Raw genomic sequence first — 19,132 nt, 5'->3', positions numbered from 1 at the left:
GCCCAGAGACCTGGCCCAAATTCCCTGGTTGAACCCCCTTTTCTTGGGGGAGAGCCTCTCCCCACCTATACCTTGGTCCCTGGCTCATCCGTTTTCTTGCTCCCTGTTGCGGGTCATGCGGCTATTCCCACCAAAGCTTGGGCAGCATGAATATTTGATAGCAGATGAAATATTCAGACACACGCTATGAAATGCCCCACCCTTTTGCCTCTGTTGCACTGGGCTGGTGTGTCAGGAGGAGCTTCCTGCCTCTCGGTTCTGCCTGCCCACACCGGCTTCTCCTCCTTTCTCCTCCCAAGGCCACTTGGGTTCACGGTCTGAGTTTGCAACAGGCAGGACGTTCCACCTCTCCCCGGGATGCTGCTGTTTCAGGATGTGCATCTCCCAAGTATGATTTGTTGCGCATGAGAAAGACACCCACATCGCCTGGAGCGATAGACGAGAGAAACCAAGCAGGAGAGAGAGAGAGAGAGAGAGAGAACAATCCACTCCAGACAGAAGAGAGGAAAGGCACAGTTAATTCAACCCTAGTTTAAGGTGGGTCTGTCCTCCCTGGTATCTCTTTTCTCCCATCCACCTTGGACGATTTTCTAGGTTAAGCTTTGCTCAGGCAAACAGAACTCCTTTAGACATGTCTAAATCTGGGTTGCACCATTGTGCTCTTCTGCCTTTTCTTTTTTCACAAGCAGGCAGAGCAAGATCCACTTTCTGAGTAAACATGCTTGGGAGCATGGCGCAAGTCTGGGCGCATGACCCAGAGCAGGGAAAGGAAAATAACAGGAGTGGCAAAGCCTTTTCTGGGAGAAAACACAGCCTGACAAGCAAAGAAAAAGCACGTCTGCGGGGAGTGTGTGTCATTGTCGCATGTCTTGGGGGTGTGCGCTGTTGTTTCTAGCACACATTGTTCTTGAGGGTACGAGGGGCTCATGTTTCTCTGCTGGTTGCTTTGACTTCAAAGTTATTTGTGTGTGAGAAAACGGATCATTTGTGGGATGATTTACAGCTGCTTGGACCAAAAAAAGGATTTAGGTGAAAGTTGTGTTAAATCACACCGGAGAAACTGTGGGTGATCCGTGATGTGAATTATTGTTTTTAAAAATAACACGCTCAAGATCATGAAGTGGTGAGGAATCTCTGCCTTTAATCTGCGCCCAGGGCTAATAGGCTTAAAATATAGGCATTAAGTACCATCAGGTTGCTTCCAAGCTACAGGAAAGGTTATGAATTAATAACTTTCAAAGACTCTTATCCGTTAGCAGCCTGGTTCAGATCGTGCAGACAAAAGGGCCAAAGATATGCATCGAGCTGAGGGAAAGCATGAATGCATCCAAGAAATGAATTTTTTTAAACCAAGTACAGTTCAGTTCTTGTGGATTTTTTCCTACAGGGAAGTTTTAGGCGGTCTGTTCTTAGGGGCTTCCGTGGCAGTAAGTGTGTGTCGGAAGGCTGTTGTTAAGGAGAGGATTATAAATCCAGGAAATGTAGAAGCAATAAGTTGTGAAGGTTTTCTCTCCCACTGAAATTCATTGCTGAGGAACACGACAACCTTGAGATGGTCAGGGACTTCTCTCTGACTCCCCCCAAAAAATGTCTTTCTGATACATCCCAGGTAGAAACGTAGAATGACGGCGTCGGAAGGGGCCTGTAAGGTCATTGTGTCCAACCATACTCAAGGTGAGCATCCAGATCAGAGGACATCCAACAGATGTCCAATTTTCTCTCGAAGGTCTCCAGCGTTGGAGCGCTGCTCATCACCTCCCGATGGGTTCCGTCGTTGTACTGCTCTAACGGTTAAGAGGTTTATATTTAGCTGAAATCTGGCTTCCTGTAGCTTGAGCCCATGATGACATTTCATGCATGTAGCAACAGCGTCCTGTCTTAGCATCCATTCAAAAGTGTGGACGGCTCCCTTTCCTCTCATGCTCGCTGCGTGACTGAAGAGGGAGAGCTAAGGAAGAGAGTCAGTGGGGTGTAGTCATTAGGAATGCTAGATTGGGATATGGGGAAGACCTGAGATCGAATCCTCATGGTTTCATAAAACGGGCAGAGGGAGCAACCTTAAGCCCATCACTCTCCCTCATCCACCTCAAAACCTTGCAGGGTGGTTTTGAGGAGAAAAGCTATGTCAACCTCATGGAAGAACAGAGCAAAACTGGGAGAGAAGCATCCATAATAAATGCGCAATGTGGATCCGATGGGCTCAGCTGGAGCTGGAGATTAAGATATGGGCTCATTCAGAAAGTCATGGGAAACGAGGCTTGTATTTGGGTTGACGAGGAGGATAAATTCGGAGGTGTTGGTTGAAGTCGGCTGTCAGCGCACGGCCGTTTGGCATTGTCACACCTTCCTGGATAGGCGTCTTATCGGGCTCAGCGTTGGGCGCATTTGCCTCAAAGCCACGAGGAGCACGATTGGGTTTTATATTTAGAGCTCTCCTGGCCGAAGAACATGGAAGCTGTTGTTGATGGAAAGAAGCCAACAATAGGAGGGGCAACGGGGAAAAAAGCGTTTGGTTTTTCTGAGAAGAGACAGCTTGTGTCCTTCCACAGAAGGTGGATACACACCCGATTTTACGAGAGTAGAGCCCTTTTTCTAAAAGAGTCCTTGCTTTTTGAAGGGCAACCCGGCCCAGATCGGATTTAAAAGAGAAAGAACCTTAAAAAGGGAGATCTTTTAAAATCCTCATCAGTGTATTTAAATTAGTATAAGTGTAATTTTATGCAGATGAGTTTCTTTCCAATTCCCCCCCCCCTTTTTTTTTGGTAATGCATTGCTTCGTGTTTTTTGGCCATGTGAGCTTGGAGTTAATGCTCTGGATGACCGCTGTCTGAGCTGTCGTCCGGAAAAGCTAACTTCTCCATGGTTTGCCTCCCTCTGAGGAAGGGATGGCATTTCTATTCTGAGAAATTGTCCTCAACCAAAAGCCGAGAAAATGGTCTCTTTTCTGGGGCCACAGGAACCAGGATTTCTCAAGCATCATGAATTCTGTGAACGGTGGCTGTTCTTATGGGTCATCAACTCACCTGCGACTCACGGTGACCCTATGGATGAGCAATCTCTCTAAGGTCCTGTCCTCAGCGGTTCTGCTTTGCTCCTGCAGACTCAAACCTGTGACTTCTTTTAGGGAGTCAATCGATATTCGCTTTTCCACATGTCCTGCTGCTTTTTGCCTTTCCCTGCATGATGCTCTTTTCCAGAGAATCCTGCCTTCTCAGGATGAGCCCTAAGTAAGACAACGTTTCAATGTTTTGGCCACCCAGAGATACAGTGGTGCCTGGCGAGACGATTTTAATTCATTCCACGAAAATCATCATCTTGTGAAAAAAAATCGTCTTGCGAGGTTTCGGTCTAAAAAAAAAAGTCTTGCAAAGCATCGGTCTAAAAAAAAATTCTTGCGAAGCATTGGTCTCAAAAAAAAAAGTCTTGCGAAGCACGGTCATAGAAAAAAAGTCTTGCGAGGCACCATAGTGATCACAAAAACCAATCGTCTTGCGGGTTTTTCGTCCCACGAGGCAATCGTCTAGTGAGGCACCACTGTAGTTTGATCTAGTTTGATCTAGGACCCATTTGCTTGTCTTTCTGGCCATCCAAGGTATCCGCAAATATCTCCCCCAGCACCACATTGCAGACAAATTGAATGTTTTTCCTGTCATCTTTCTTTGCTGTCCAACGTTCATACCCAGACATGTGACTGATTTTGGTCTCCAGCGACACATCCTTACACTTGATCTTTTCCGGTTCTTTCATGACTTCCCATTCTTAGTCTCAGCCTTCTCCTGATGTCTTGGCGATCGTCTCCCTTTACATTGATGGACCAACCGAGGTATATTAACATTTCTCACGTCTTCAGTTTCTAGTGGTAGTCCAAAACCTCAGATCTGCACCATCTAGGAGCCACAATCAAGGCTGAGCCCAGTAAGGATGACATCTCGTCCTTAAGGCAGGACTGGAGACTTCCTCAAATTGCCTGGGGTCTCTGTCAATATCTTCCCTGGAGGGGTGCCAGCGCTTGGGCAGACATGGTGTCTACACATAAAAGTATTTGCAAAACCACCCTTGCATTTTTATTTTTATTTTTTGGAATGGCTTGGCTGGCCCCGAGCACTGGTGACATTCAAGGAAATAAGCTATAAATAAGACTTTGTACAAAGAGAATGGATGGCAGGTATCTTATTTTTTTCTGTGGGGCTTGGGGCCGGCCAAACCCTTCAAAGGGTCAAAAGACAGCCTTTCACTTTTCAGCTACTCCGCGCCCTTTTTGTTGATGCCAGAGTGCCCGTCAGCTAGGCCCACGGGGGAACGTGGGTTAATTGAGAAGGAGCATCATGTCGGATTACGTTTCCTGTTGTTTTCAGCTGGAAATGGCTTCTCTGGAAGCTATGCCGGGGGGGGGGGGGAATTACTAATAAAAGCGCTGACTGCCAATCACATTAGCTCACTAAATGGCCATTCTGCAGGCACTTAGCTACCCGCAATGATGCTGGCGCTTCAGCCACATCAAAAGGGATATGCGCACTGCGCTTGGTTCAGTGTTTCCTAAACATTTGATAGTGAAGCATTTTTTCCCCCTCACCTCATTTCTGCACTTGAAAAGACGTGCCTTTAAGGGTCTTTTTTTTTCCTTATTAAGTTTTCCCCTCTCAGGGAACAGACGCCTAGAAGTGGGAAGAGACTGTGAGGATCATTAAGCGCAATTATGTTTGCTGAGGGGAGTAAATGGAGAAAATTCGTAATTTCTGTTTTTGCCTAAGTGGGAAATTCAAGGCTCCTCAGACGTGCCTGAGAAGTGGCCATCTCTAACTTCTCTTCAAAAACCACCAGTGAAGGGGTGTTTCGTGACCCTGCTGAGGGCGTCTTCTTGTCAAGAAGTTTAGGCGAAATCCCGTTTCTCGGAATTCGAATCCATTTCTCTGGGTCCTGCTTTATTTATAGAAAACCAGCTTACTCTGTTTGACCTATACCTGTCCCTTAGGGCTGTTTTTGTCATGCCCTGGGACCTTGGGTAAGAAGTTATAATATCTCTATTTCTGTGTGAGCCAGATCATTTGTTTAAGAAATAGTGGATTTCTCCCCACGATCTCCTAACGAAATACCATACATGCAAGGGATATAGAATTACCTCTGAGCCTTGGGGCCAGCTGAGAGGAGGGGAGTGAGGGGTGCCCAAGCGCAAAAGCCATCAAACACAAACCAAAAATCAAATTTTCTCCTCTTCCAGTTCTCCTTGCCGTGAGATTGATGATTCCCACCAGGAGCCCTAGAGGAGAACCAGAATTTCAGGAAACGTCAGCCGGCCACCTGCGATCAAGTCATCATAATGGCTCCTAACGTTATCAGGTAGGATGGCCAAGGTGAGGTTCCCCCAAGGTAACGGAAAGAATCTCTGTTCCTTGTACAGGTCTAGCGACACAGCTCTCCGAAAGTGGACGAGGCCACAGCGTCAGGTCCAACAGCATTGATTTCATGAGCCCTGGGGAGGTGTTGTGGGGTGGATGTGTGATTTCTCTGCACCCCATATGCAGAGAAACGGATGCCACTCGGGCGGTGACGGATCCTGCCTGCAGTCACTTATAATAATAAGAAGAGAGTTCAGAGCAGAGCTTTAAAACTGGTTTGGAGGCAAAAGGCAAAAAGCACTGAGAAGCATAAAAACAACTCTTCCTTCAAGTGAGAGCATCTCTCAGACTGAAGGCAGAGCCTAGCATTCATGCATTCATTATTGTTTCCCCTGACCTCCAAGCCGCGGTTGTCTCTTAGTGGAAATCGTAGGCGCCTCGTCAAGCAGAGAGGAGGGCTGCTTTTCCTCTTCCTTCCTCACGCCTTTTCCTCTCATGCCGTGTCTTCTAAAATGCTACCCTTCCAGACTCTGCTGGATTATAGTCACCAGCCCTGCTTACTCTTGGCTGGGCTGCAGGTGAACAAATGGCTAGATCGCTGTGCGGTTTTGATCTCCAGAGTTTGGGAGTTCGATTCCCCCCATGGGGCCTCCTTGACAAGGACTGGACTTGATGATCCAGAGGGTCCCTTCCAGCTCTGCCATTCTAAGATGATGATGATGATGATGATGATGATGATGATGATGATGATGATGATGATGATGATGATGATGATGGGAAGGTCCCTTTTTGCCAATCTGTTTTTCGAAAGTATGTAGAACAGACGCTGTCCTTCTGAGTGATCTTCGAACGTTACTCCGGCGAGGCTTAGGGTATGGAAAAGAGAGCAGGATGCATGGGATAAGGAGTCAGAGTAAGGAGTGGGGAACCTGGGTTCGAGTTTCCATTTGACAGGGAAGTGAGTTTACACAGGTCCTATATAGGTGTATTAAAATACAGGGACGAAGTGGTCTGAATATCCCATAGCGCTCTATCAATAAGACGCATTAGGAATACACAAGGACCCTTGAGATCTTTATTTCGAGGCTTTATATTGACCCAGTGGAACATGTAGCCATAATGGCTAGTAACCACAGAAAAGGGGCGAGCTTCCATCTGTTTATCTAACCCACTTTCAACACTAGTACAAGTCAGCAGCTTCGTTGTGCGATAGCAAATTCCACAGTTGAATCCTGTCTCGTTCTGCATTTGTCCTGAATTTCCTACGACTTGGCTTGACTGAAGGATCTGGGTTCGAGTCTTTGATTTCTCCATTTTGGCTCTCCTCTTTATTTGTGTGTTTTTTCCCCCTTTCCCCCCAGTAGGACGTTAAGAATGTCTCGGTGCCTCACCGTGGCCACGGCTTTGCTGACGCTAGTAGCCCTCAAGGCCTACATCGAGTGGACCACCGAAGAGGACGAGCGGTTTCCGAGCCCTCGTTGGGCGGCTTGGCCGAGCAGCTCCGTCACACCGGTCCAGCCGTCGACCAACGCGTTGCCTCTGTTTGTCCTGCAAAACTTCAACGCCTCCGTCCAGCAGCTGCGCCAGAGCATCCCGAGAGCAAAAGCGTACTGGAACGACAAACAGCACAGGCTCTTCCAAGCTCTGGAGCAAGGAGTGGAGCATAACACCTCGTGGAATCAATGCTCAGGGCCCGGGTCGGAGGAGAGGGTGTCCAGAATCCAAGACTTTGATTCGTACTCTGAACTTTACAAGAATTTCGTCCTCTACGACAGCTGCCGGAACTTCCCGCTCTTGATCAACCAGCCCGGCAAATGTTCCGGTGGTACGAACCGCACTTTCCTTCTGCTGGCCATCAAATCTTTGCCTGGCAACTTTGCTGCCCGCCAGAGCGTGCGCGACACGTGGGGACGTGAAGGCGCGCCCGGCGGGCTGGCCGTACACACTGTCTTCTTGCTTGGCACAGGCCTGGGCCGCTACGGGCCTCGCCTCCAGCGCCTGGTGGAGTACGAGAGTCGGATGTCGAGGGACATCTTGATGTGGGATTTTGAAGACACCTTCTTCAATCTGACGCTGAAAGACTACCTCTTCCTCAGCTGGACGCTGGAACACTGTCCAGATGTCCAATATATCCTCAAAGGGGATGATGATGTCTTTATTAACACCCCCAAGGTCTTGGATTACCTGCGCTCCTTGGAGGCCCAGAAGCCCCTCTACACGGGCCAAGTGATGGCCAATGCCTCGCCGTTCCGTGTCCGGAAGAGCAAGTACTATGTGCCGGAATCGTATTACGTGGGGCCTTATCCAGCCTACGCTGGTGGCGGTGGGTATATCTTCTCAGGACCGCTCACCCGATGGCTCCACCACATCTCCCAGCACGTAGCCTTCTACCCGATCGATGACGTCTACACGGGTCTGTGCTTCCAAGCCCTCGGCATCCAACCGGAGGCTCACCCCGGCTTCCAGACCTTCGATATTGCCGAGAAGGATCGCGAAGATCCGTGCGTCCACAGTAAACTTCTCCTGGTCCACCGACGCAGCCCCGAGCAGACCCTCCGGCTGTGGAAACAAATCACAAACCCGGACCTCAAGTGCTGAGGTGGACGCTCGGGACGACCGGACTTCTGAGGCTTTCCGAAGCAACCCCCATTGGAGGGTGGGGGGGGGGAAACGGGGCAGATGGAGCTGTAGTCCACATTTTGGATTCGTCCTAACACGGAAAACTCCAGCCTCTATCTTGTGGGGGGCTGTTTTGACTGCTTGAAAATTCTGGACAGAGACCGTATGCCCCAAATTTGAGGGTGGGGACGGGCCATTGCTTATATATTCCCTAGCGAAAGGTGGCTGGCCACTGTCAGAATCAGATTGCTGGAATAGCGAGCTTCATGGCCCAATTCAGCTGGACTCTTTTTTGGTTTACAGTACTTTCATTGTTGACCTGTTCTGGAGAGTGAAGGAATTATGTGGTACAACAGAGGGGCGACCCTCCTGAAAGCACCATGCAGGGGGATAAAGGTTCCACTCTTTTCCCCGTTAGTGGTCTTACAAAAAGGAAAAATAAATATCGCTCCATGCAGGACCGCAGTAATTTTGGGAGAGCTTAGTATCTCCAGATCAAGCGGACCTCATTTTGCAAGGCTTGGTCTTCCCGAAAGCACGAGGAGACACTGCTAGCTAAGAGTAGATCTTACTGGGTGGGATCACCTTAATTGCCTTTTGACATTCACGTACGGTAAAATAAATCTAAGGCCACACAGGGGTGGAACATCAGAGCAGGAAAGAAAAGTGGCAAGGCCGCTGGCATCTCAGAGTTAGAGAATGTTTGTTTTCTAGAGTGCCTCCAACCCTCTCTCAGACCGAAGGGGTTAAGATAAAGAGATGGTCAACTGCTAATCTCTAAGGAATGCCGTTCTTAAATCTCTGTCTCAATTTGAAATCCTGTCGTCTTATTTTCGATCAGGTCACTGCATTTCAGGAACCTTTGAAACAAAACAAAAACCGCTTTCGATAAAAAGCTTTGCTTGGATGGCTCACACGTCTGACCAATTTAATCCAGCATGCTAAAAAGACAAAACGTCACAGTCCATATAGCTTGGTCGTTCCTCATTTTCACTCCCATCTTTGAACTGGCATTCGGCAAATAGAAATGAATGAAGCCATTTTTTTCCTCCCCTGCGACATACAAAGACAGCTCAGCCTGTTTTAATTTTTCTAAGTCACTCTACTTTTAAAGGCACTGAAAAATAGCACTGATGCTCCCATCGATAATGTTTTCCCCTAGATAACGTTTCTCCTTTTCCCAATGAAAATTTGTTACTTGACGTCCTCTCCTTAAAGGTTTGCCCAGAGTCCTGGTCTTATTTTGAACTGAGACGCACAGGCAGCTGGTAAACTCAGGAGACAACCCACCGAGGCTGCCATGAATGACTCCTTAGTGTTTACATACGATCCGGGGGTCCTCCGACTCTAGTTACTGCTTTCCTATTTCCTCTTCCACAGATGGCGAAGAAGGATCCGACATTTTTGTGTTTACATAGAAGGTGAATTCATTATTCCAGGCCTGTTAGTACTGCACAGACATAATAAAATGAGCAACAGGTCCTGTATATTCTGCCTGCTGTGAGTTGCGTCCACGTTGATCGGAGCAAGCTGTGTGTAGAAAATACGAATAAAGGGGTAGCTGATAACTTTGTAGCCCACTTTTAAAAAAATCACAGGATTGCTCCCAAAATGTAGCACCGGTCTATTTTGTATGAAGGCCAGTCGGTTCTTCAAAACAGTCAGGTTTGTAGAAGCAAGCCATGTTCAGTGTCTAAGCTTGAATATTTAAAATAGTGTTTCTCTTTTGGCCGCCGTACCGAAGCATGGTGAAAAAGGGAAGAAAAAGTGGCATATCATATAAAGTGAGCAGAATTAGGTTTTAAATCGGGAGGCACGTGTGCAATGATGGAACTGCCATGCTCACCCCCATCTGACAGCCAAGAGGAAATAGACAGTTTAGACAAATTAGGAAGGTTGTCATTGCCAGAAAGATTTAAGGAATTCTACCTCCTCAAGAGTGTTAGGGCACTACAACTATAAAAGATACATGAAATGAAAGAGGCAGTTTTCCTCCATTATCAACCTTAAATTGTTTGAACATGTACGGTAGGACTCCCATATCTGCAGGATCAATATCCGCTGAGTCACTTCTCCGTGATCTGAAAATATTAAAAGAAAAATCCTAGAAATATAGATTTCTCAAGATGAGGTTATGAAAACTGGCCACTACAGGGGGGGCCAGGGACCATGTCATGTACTGCGTTATTCTCCAAATAGCGGTCACCATAATACGTGGTTTTCAGCATCCGCGGAGGGGTGGAGTTGGAACAGATGCGGGCTTCCTACTATAAGTAAAATGTTGCCCCAGAATATGTTTCAATACATGGCACGACCTCCAAATCCTGTGATGCCACTCCTGATTATGGGCAAAGCATTTCTCTCCCCCACCCCCCGGCACTTATCCAACTTCCACCCATTCTGGGAACATGAGTTCCAGAGTCAAGGATGTGGTGCTCGTCACCCAAGAAATTTACTTAGCAATCAAGTGAAATGGAAACGAGGTAGTGTCCGTACATTTTTTTTAATTAATCTTCCAACCAGCCTCTTGATCATACACACTTATACCAGCCCCACATTCACTATTTCCATGAAAGTCCCCAAATCACCACTGCTTTCAGTCTGTAACAGTTTTAAATATATGTAACCCACAAGGAGAGAGTTGTGTTCTCTTCCAAAGTTGCTGGAAATGCTAACTGCTTACTAGAGTAAAGGACCATTCTTCCTACTGCTGGTCTCACCCGACGCCAAAAGCTAACTCCTGTGCAATATCCCTCAGCTGCTAAAAGCCCCCAAAGCCTTTGAAAATTCATTTCCTTGTAGTGTTTTGACAAAATAGCTAAAGACACATTTCAGGTGGTTGTAGAGAATCCCTAGAAAAGAATAATTTCTCAAAGACAGCACCTCAACGTAGGGTGGATAAGCAAGAAAGGAGATGATGGCAAGTCTGCCTTCACCAAAAGTTGGAAAAAAATGGACCTATCCATACTTCAGCCCGCTGGTTCCTTCCCAAAAGTGGCGATCGGTTGCCAGAGTGGTTCAGATAAGTCTTACTCGTTGAGATACAAGCTCCTCCGCGGAAGGGGGAAAAAGCCTGCTGGTTTGATGTCCAATATTTGTAAAATAAAAGAGAAGGAAGACAGAGGTACTGGAGACGGTGCTCCAGGTAGGAAAACGGCAGAGATCAGGCACGTTCTCTCTGCAGCTGGGAAGCTGAAGTTCGTCCCTGTGCTTTCAAGAGGTTATATGTGTGACTGAAAGATGATTATTTTTAACCGGGACAAAGTGGCAGTCAGCAGCGGCTGAAACAAGCTGGGTTTGGAGACTCTGTAGAAGGTCAAAGCTTTGAGGTGGTCATCCTTCACCCGACTCACCCGCAACTCATTGGCAATAAGGTTCTGCCGTGGGGGAGCCTGGGAGCAGCTGATTTTCCTGCTTTTCCATGTGGCTGCCATCGGGACGAGGAAGGGGTGGCACAAGACGGGGACTCTCCTTTCTCCCTACCAAACCCTTTCAACCAGGAGTTCTTCCTACAGATCTTAGCTGTCGGAGGAGAGGAAGAGAGAGACCGAGACGGCCTCGATCACTTCTCGTAGAGGCCTAGGGGGTAATGTTCGCCGTATTGCTTGAGGTGACGCTCCATGGATTCCTGCTGCTTCTGGATGTGCCGGGGCGTCTCCGAGTAGACATCCGAGAACATAAGCAGAGGGTTGGGCTTCAGTTTGCGTTCCGCTTCTTCGAAGGCCTCCATCACCTGGAGGGAGGGCCGAAAAGGAGGACAGAGATGGGAAGATCAATTTCAGTTTTGGCAAAACCTGCGGCACTTTAGACCTACAGGCAGGTATGCAAACAAACTCCCACTTTTAAAAAGCAAAGTGTGCTGCTTCTCTAAAAATCATCTTTGCGGCTTCATTTTTATTTCTGCAATAGATGCTTGCATGCATTATAAAAGCTTTGCTGAGGGACTGTATTCTAAGATTAATAGTGACAACATCAACAACAACAACTTATGTTTTTGGTTAAAACTGTATACTGTTTGCTATGCAAACAGTGTTTGCTATAATCCACGGGGCAGGGCTTGGAACCAACCGCCACCCCACCCCTCTGCACCCCGGATATGAAGGTCCTCCCGTCCATTCCCAGGCACTCAACTCTTTTGCGGGACTTCTTGCGCCAGATCTTCTCCTGCTCTTCGTCCCACCAACCTCGCCCTGCCATATAGTGACGGAGCCGAGAGATGGGGTGGTCTTGCTTGTCCCAGTAGTTGACTTCGTCCACCGAGCGGTAGGCGGAGCTATCGTCACTCGTGCTGTGATGCCCAATCCTGGAAAGAGCAACGGGCAGCTGGTCATTCAGCCCGAATTTCTAGCCCCCCCTGGCCTGGCGGACGGCCCTTTCCCCCCCCAAGCGATGAGATCCATTTCTGCCTCTCCGCGCGTGCTCACCTGTAGGTCATGGCTTCGATGAGAAATGGCTGGTTCTCCGCGACGGCGCGGCGACGGGCCTCCTTGGTGGCGTTGTACACCGCAAAGACATCGTTGCCATCCACCCGGATAGAGTGGATGCCATAGCCAGGACCCCGGGCGGCTGAGGACAGAAAGGAAAGATGGGCACCCCCGGGATCTGCTATAAAGGATCTGTGCATCTTTGTACCAACACTGCTTTTTTAATTTATTTCAAGCATTTCCCACCCTGCTCTTCAGCAAAGTTTCTCTAAAGCATGTAAAACGTGCATTACAAAAAGAAATATGGCATAATCAAAGTGAAAGCACATATACCTGCACAGAGGCATAAAGAGAAACACCGGGCATTTCTGATTTTCTAAGAGGTACGTGAGTTAAACCCAAGAATCCTTTACAGACATCGCGACAGAATCTTTCCAGCTTTGTTTTTGTACACTAACAGTTGAACTGAACTTTGCTTTTAAAAAACATCACAACTTCCTCTAGGGAATAAAATTGTTTCCCGTTGTGGCGCACGATGGGAGGCCTCCCGGGTCTCTCGGAGGAGAAAGGACAGAGTCTCTGCCCCACATAGAGAGAGCTGGTTGAAACAGGAAGAAACCCATTCTCTGTGACACGCATCCTATCACCACGTAACTGGGGGAAAAGTCCCATCAGATGCAGTAGCACTAGCAACAGTGCATGGAAATTGCAGATAATTAGAGGTAACGCTGCTGAGTCATTTGGGTGGAAGGAGACAAGGACATAACCAAGTCACATTTCTGGAATTTTATTCCATGCTGTGATGGGTGTGACGTTTTTCTAGTTATATTTTAAAGAGGCTACAGCCTTACGGTTATAGCTTATTACAGAGGCCGGGTGCTTCCTCCGACCCTCTTACCGATGCCATCGCCCCGGTACTGCTCCGATGTTGGGGTAGAGATGGCGTAACCGTTGTTCCGGCAGAAGAAAATGATGGGGCATTCGAGGGTGGCAGCAAAGTTGAAGCCCGCGTGGGCATCGCCCTCGCTGGCCGCGCCCTCCCCGAAGTAGCAGATCACGATCCGGTTGCCGTTCTCCCTCTTGATGGCGTAGGCAGAGCCGACAGCTGCCGAGAGGAGGAGGAAAGGGTGAGATGCACTCACAGGCCATGCGGTGTGGCTCAGGGGTGGCCGAGTGACTTAGTTTTAGCCTGTCCTTACCATTTAAAAAGCAGAGGCTGTATATTGTGGGGTGACCCAGACCCTGGCCTGGGGAAGTCCTCCTCTGGACCCACCCCAACCCCCCAAATTTGCCAAGGCTGAAGAAGAACAGCCCTGAAAAGGAACAGTTGGAAGAGTTATTTTGAGGGGGAATGTCAGCTCTGAGAATGCCAAGAACTAGGAGATTCTGACAGCTGAACTAAAAAATGTATACAGGAGGACCCTCATATCCATGGGGGATTAGTTCCATGCGGATGCTGAAAAATGTGGATAATAGCAAACGCTAGACACAGCAAGGTCTCTGTCTCCCTCTAGTGGCCAGTTCTAGTAATCTCCTCTTTAAAAATATCTATTTCTAGGATTTTTCTTCAAATATTTTTAATATTTTCAGATAAGTGAATCAGCGGATACCAATCCTGTGGATACAGGGGTCCTGCTGTATTTTGGAAGCCTGCTGGGTGGACATAAAGCTGCCTTCTACCAAGTCAAACCACCGAGCCTTCTTTCCCAGCCCAGTAGGATCTTCCTGGCCTGATTTCAGGTTTCCCTGACTTGCTTTCGGCCAGGGAGCCAAAAGGCCACCCAGCGTTAAGTCTGCACTCTGTAAGTGTTGGAACCGGGTGTCCTCTCACCTTGTGGGATCTGAGTGGCCAGCGGGGATGAGATGGTGACAAAGTGCAGATCTTTGCACCCGTAATGCACGGGCATTTGGCGGCCTTTCCCGGGGTCACTGGCATTGCCATAGCACTGCGCCATGAAGAGGTCCAGAGGGTACCCTCTGTGCATCAGGACACCTGGAGAGGCAGAGAGATCCTAAGCTTTGCTCGCCAAGTTTTAATTTTTCGGCCACATTTATATCTCACTTTTCCTCCAACTGAGCGGAATGCAGGACACGTGAGTCTCTTCCTTTCCTACAACAATCCTGCGAGGTAGACCAGGCTGACACGTGGCGACTCACACAAGGGCACTCCGTGAGTTTCCTCACCAAACAGGGGTTAGAGTTCAGGTCTCCCAGCTGCGCTCCCACCAGGCTGGGAGTGGCTTCTCGCACGGATTCTGCATGAAAGCATGCGAGGTCATGTACAGAAACTCAGCATCCATTTTATTTCCATTGAGGTCTCATTTCACACAAAAAACACCCATCCATTCCAGGTGAATATTGAAAGTATCTTCCACCAATTAATCACAGGACGTATGATAATTTAGTGAGGTTCAAAGGATAATGTTTCCCCTTCAAACTTTTTCATTTTTCACAAAAGAAGCACAGAAGGAAAGCCGAACAGATTAAAAAGAAAGAAAGCCTGTTCATAATGCAGATCAATAATCAAATCAATAATTAAATCAATCATGTGGATCAGATCAATCAAAGCCAGCAGTTGGTATGTCCAGAAAGGTATCCACGTGGAAAGCCAGATGGAAACAAAGACAGTGTATTTTGGAACATCTGCTATGTTGGCTGTTATTGCAGAATATAAGGTACTGTATTTTTCCATTTATAAGACGCCCCCTCCCACTTTTCTAACCAAAAAGTAAGAAATCTAAGTGGGACTTAGCAAGTGTAGGGGGAAAGGGATCAAAGCGCTGCAGGATCACTTTGATCCCTGCTTTCCCTTCCACTTGTTTTTGTTCTCTCCTCAGCTTCCATGTATAAGATGACCCTCAATTTTTATTCTAAAGATTTTAGACAAAAGTATAGTCTTATACACGGAAAAATACGGTAGCAAAAAAAGAGCAAAACGCTATTTAAGGGAGTGAAGGGAGGAAAGGTAGAAGTACATCAGGTAGGGCACTCCCTGGGACAGGCGAATGCTGAGCAGCGCTTGGGCTATCGTGTGCTGCCACCCGGTGGCTGAGCAGCAAACTGCACACCTCATGGCGGCTGGTTACCTGCTTCCCGATACTGTCCGAACACCAGGTCAGTGTCGTCGAGGGCGGCTGCGCTGCCAATGTGGGTTCCTTCCTCCCCGTAGTTGGTCATATAAAAGGAGATCCGACCCTAAGGACAAAAAAACTCCCCACATTTACTGTCGGGGAAGGAAGGGCAGGGCTCCCCAAATCAGGAAGTGCTGCCCTCCCCTCTTCACCCAAATGATTCAAGTCTATTCCCCGATGCAAGAAAAAAACTTCCTGTCTTTACTCCACGTTCGCTTTTCTGGACTAAAATGCTCAACGGCTGGGGTATTCTGGGAGTTGCTGCCTGTCCCCCCCCCCTCCAAAACTGAACATTTCAATGGGTAAAATAAGGGAGGAGGCTAAGATCTGAGGATGGGCTACCTGTTCCAAGCAAGAGGGGGGCGTGCCGGAGCCCTTACCTGCCTCTGGGATTCGTAGAGGATGCGATCCATGGTGTTGAGAAGGGTCATGCTCTTGTAGAACTTCAACACTTCCTCTTTGGGAAGCTGCAAGGAGAGAAGGTTGGGGGGAAAAGAGCACTGGATCCACAGAAATGACCATTTAAACAGGACCGAAAAAATAATTACGCATTCCTTAGCTCTGAGATATGGGATTTTGCCACCTGTGAGGCAGGCTCTACAGGGCCTCTGTATCCACAGGGGATAGGATCCAAACCTTCCCGCGGATGCTGAAAAACGCGGATCATAGCAAACACCATTTTAATAGGAAATGCCATACATATAGCATGGTCCCTGGCTCCCTCTAGTGGCCAGTCCTGATAACTTCCTCTTTAAGAATATACCCTATTTTCCCGTGTATAAGACACCCTCCACTTTTCTAATCCAAAGTAAGAAATCTAAGTGGGGCTTAGCAAGTGCAGGGGGAAAAGGATCAAAGCGCTGCAGGATCGTTTTGATCTCTGCTTTCTCCTCCACTTGTTTTTGTTCTCTCCTCAGCTTACTTCCGTGTATAAGATGACCCTTTTAGACAAAAGTATAGTCTTACACACAGAAAAATACGGTACATTTCTGGGCTTTTTGAAAAACAATTTTTTAAATATTTGCAGGCTGCAGAGCAGTGGATACTGATCCTGTGGATATGGGGGAATATCCTACCGTATCTTGCCACTGGGCAACCTGGCAGGGCTGAAGTCGGTCTCACCTGAGGATCCTCGCTGGGATTGATAATCTGCCCCTGCCGGTCCATGACCCGGTAGATAGGAATCCCCGAGATGACATTGGGCTGAATGAATTCAAGCCTGTCTATGAACTCAGCCGAGGCTCCCGGGAACTGTGGCTTCTCCTCGAGAGACGTAAACTCTTCCTGTTGCCGAAGGCATCCCTGGGAAGGTTGAAGGGGGGTGGGTGGGACAAAAAGGCATACGAACTGAGCCCAGCAATGCCCCATTTGGCATAGGGTGAGAAATGAGTCTTGGATTTCAACTTCATGGAATTGTACGTGTTTTCATATGCTTCCAAACGATGGCCGGACCCCTAAGCATCAGCCCCATTTATTTGGTGGTGTTTTTTTTAAAGTTGGGTGTATACAACTTTCTAAGCTTTTCCGGCTAGCTCATCAAACCCAAACACCCTTCCTTTCTCCCATCAACGCGTGTGCATTATGACAAGTGACAACTCTAGTGGGTTTTCAGGGTGCAAGTTTTACCCTTTGACACCTCCCGGCGAGTTTCTATGACTGAGCGGAGATTTGAACTCGGGTCTCCTGGGTCCTTATGATCAGTCTATCCACTAGGTTCTCTCTTACACACCAAGAATGATGGCCAAAGGAGCCCCACAGCCCTGGATGACCCATAGGGGAACATATGCTGCCTCCGGATAAGTCCCTGGGCAGCACCACCTTTGTTTACCTTTGTTACATAAACGTGGAACAGAATAGTGGGAGATGGTTTTAAAATCTGTAGATAATCTATTTTTTAACATATGGTCCACCTTATAAATACTGATGCCCATGGCTTCACAGGCATTATTGCAATGAATTTTAAGAGATAGGTTTTGCTGCTGAGCAGAATCTGAATCTGTAAAAGTGATTCCAAATGACAACGCGTTGCGATTTCAGATACAGGACGGAGATGTTTCATGAAGAAGCCGGACGTCCTGGCTGATGTCAGTCTTGAAAAAGCATATATACCCCCCCCCCCGGTTGATCTTGAGCCAGATCGACGAGGCCGCTAAGTAACCTCAGGACGTGAACGACCCACAAGGAGGAAGGTGGAATAAATCTGGAGGCGATCCAGGATTGCACGGCGCGCACACCCCCTGAAAGGGCCCAATCGGGCAGGAGGAAAACACGGTGAAAACAGAGCGCCTCCTCTCTCTGCCCTGGGTTGGTAAAAGAAAGGAAGAGGTTTGTTTGTTTTTTCCCAACCTCCAGCTCAGAAGGGGACTGGCTACCCTTGAAAAAAAGGACTTTTAAAAAACTCAGTGTCCGAAGAACACGGGCTTTTCCCAATGGATCTCGAGAGCTTTGCTGGCAGAAATGTCGTTTGGCGACAGGCAGGCAGCTTCTTATAGGGGCTCCTCCTTTGCTCATCCAATGGGGCTTTCTGTTGAGTGTTTTGTCTTAAAATAGGCATTCATAAAAGTTATTGCTAGGATCCTATGCGATCAGGGGGGAAAAAATCCTATTATTCCTGAGAAACTCTTTGTAAAACACCCCCTCCCATATTTTATAGGATGGCCCCCATTGCAGGCAATCCCTTTATCCAACCCCCCCCCATCTCTCTCTATTTTACACAAACACGTGTCAACGTCTAACAAACATAAGGAGGGGCTGGGGAGAGGGGGAAACACCCCCTTACTTCTCCCCTTGGGGAAGGACAACATTGATTTCTTCCCCCTCCTCTTTCTTTTCCCCGTCAGCCAAGTTTATTTGTGATTATTTTCTTTGAAGGGGGGGTATCCCCAACTTAAAAAAAAAACCCGAGCCCCCTTTCCTGACGATCCCCACGGCGGGTTCTTTGGGGAGGAAAACCCGGGGAAAAGGTCGTGGGAACAGAACCTAAAAGATCCTCACCCAAGAAAAGGGGCGAGAGAGAGAAAGAAGGGAAAAAAAGAAGTTTTTTTTTTCAAAGAAGGAAACAAAAGTAAAGCTGGGGGTTTAAATAATCTTTTTTTTTTTGAGGTGGGGGACTACAACTCCCAGAATCCCCCGCCAACCTGTGGGTTGGCTGGGGGATTATGGGAATAGTAGTCTCCCCAAATTATTATTTTTGTACACGCACACACACAAATGAGGGCTGCAAATCACACCCTCTCTAACCACTCAGCCACCCCACCCACCCCACGTATCCCCATTCCGCCCCCCAACCCCTTTTCCTGAGGGAAGGCGAGGAGGCCTCCGGGCCTGAGGTACTCACATCTCCGCGGAGCCCCCTGGCCGGTGGGGCCCGCCCGGGCAGCCGAGGGCGGCCGACCAGCAGGAGCCGCCTGAGGGACCCGATGGCCGCCGCCATTTTGAGCGGCCTCGGCCTTCACGCGCCGGCGAGGCGAAGCCAAGACTAGGCCGAAGAAAGGGGGTTGTATTTTTCCCCCTTGGGGACTACATTTCCCAGGATTCCCTCTGGGCGGGCGCTCGACGCCTCAGCCGGAGGGGGGACGGTCGCTTCTCAGAAGAGGCGGGGCTTCGTCAGCCGGACGTCGCG

The 19,132-nt window shown here is 48.3% G+C and overlaps 2 protein-coding genes across 3 annotated transcripts; one reads left to right on the top strand and one right to left on the bottom strand.

The window, feature by feature from the left end:
- The first annotated feature begins 302 nt into the window (after positions 1 to 302).
- Positions 303 to 8,772, top strand: B3GNT8 (UDP-GlcNAc:betaGal beta-1,3-N-acetylglucosaminyltransferase 8). Of its 2 annotated transcripts, none has more exons than XM_072980186.2 (3): positions 303 to 537; positions 5,219 to 5,337; positions 6,701 to 8,772. In XM_072980186.2, the coding sequence occupies exons 2-3, from the start codon at positions 5,318 to 5,320 to the stop codon at positions 7,932 to 7,934; spliced, it is 1,254 nt and encodes a 417-aa protein (XP_072836287.2). In that variant the 5' UTR covers positions 303 to 537; positions 5,219 to 5,317; the 3' UTR covers positions 7,935 to 8,772. The 2 variants fall into 2 exon arrangements, with proteins under 2 accessions (XP_072836287.2, XP_072836286.2); XM_072980185.2 differs by having other exon boundaries at positions 6,698 to 8,772.
- A 1,667-nt stretch (positions 8,773 to 10,439) lies between these two features.
- Positions 10,440 to 19,011, bottom strand: BCKDHA (branched chain keto acid dehydrogenase E1 subunit alpha). The gene is made up of 9 exons (XM_072980184.2): positions 18,848 to 19,011; positions 16,633 to 16,812; positions 15,891 to 15,977; positions 15,466 to 15,574; positions 14,211 to 14,372; positions 13,278 to 13,484; positions 12,380 to 12,521; positions 12,087 to 12,258; positions 10,440 to 11,688 (listed from the first exon to the last, which is right to left on the bottom strand). Exons 1-9 carry the CDS (start codon positions 18,941 to 18,943, stop codon positions 11,518 to 11,520), a joined length of 1,326 nt encoding a protein of 441 aa, XP_072836285.2. The 5' UTR covers positions 18,944 to 19,011; the 3' UTR covers positions 10,440 to 11,517.
- Positions 19,012 to 19,132: the final 121 nt, after the last annotated feature.

Source organism: Pogona vitticeps, chromosome 9, assembly GCF_051106095.1.
Source record: "Pogona vitticeps strain Pit_001003342236 chromosome 9, PviZW2.1, whole genome shotgun sequence".
Classification (NCBI taxonomy): Eukaryota; Metazoa; Chordata; class Lepidosauria; order Squamata; family Agamidae; genus Pogona; species Pogona vitticeps.
The sequence above is the reverse complement of the archived record's forward strand: the minus strand, read 5'-3'. Positions and strand labels throughout refer to the sequence as shown.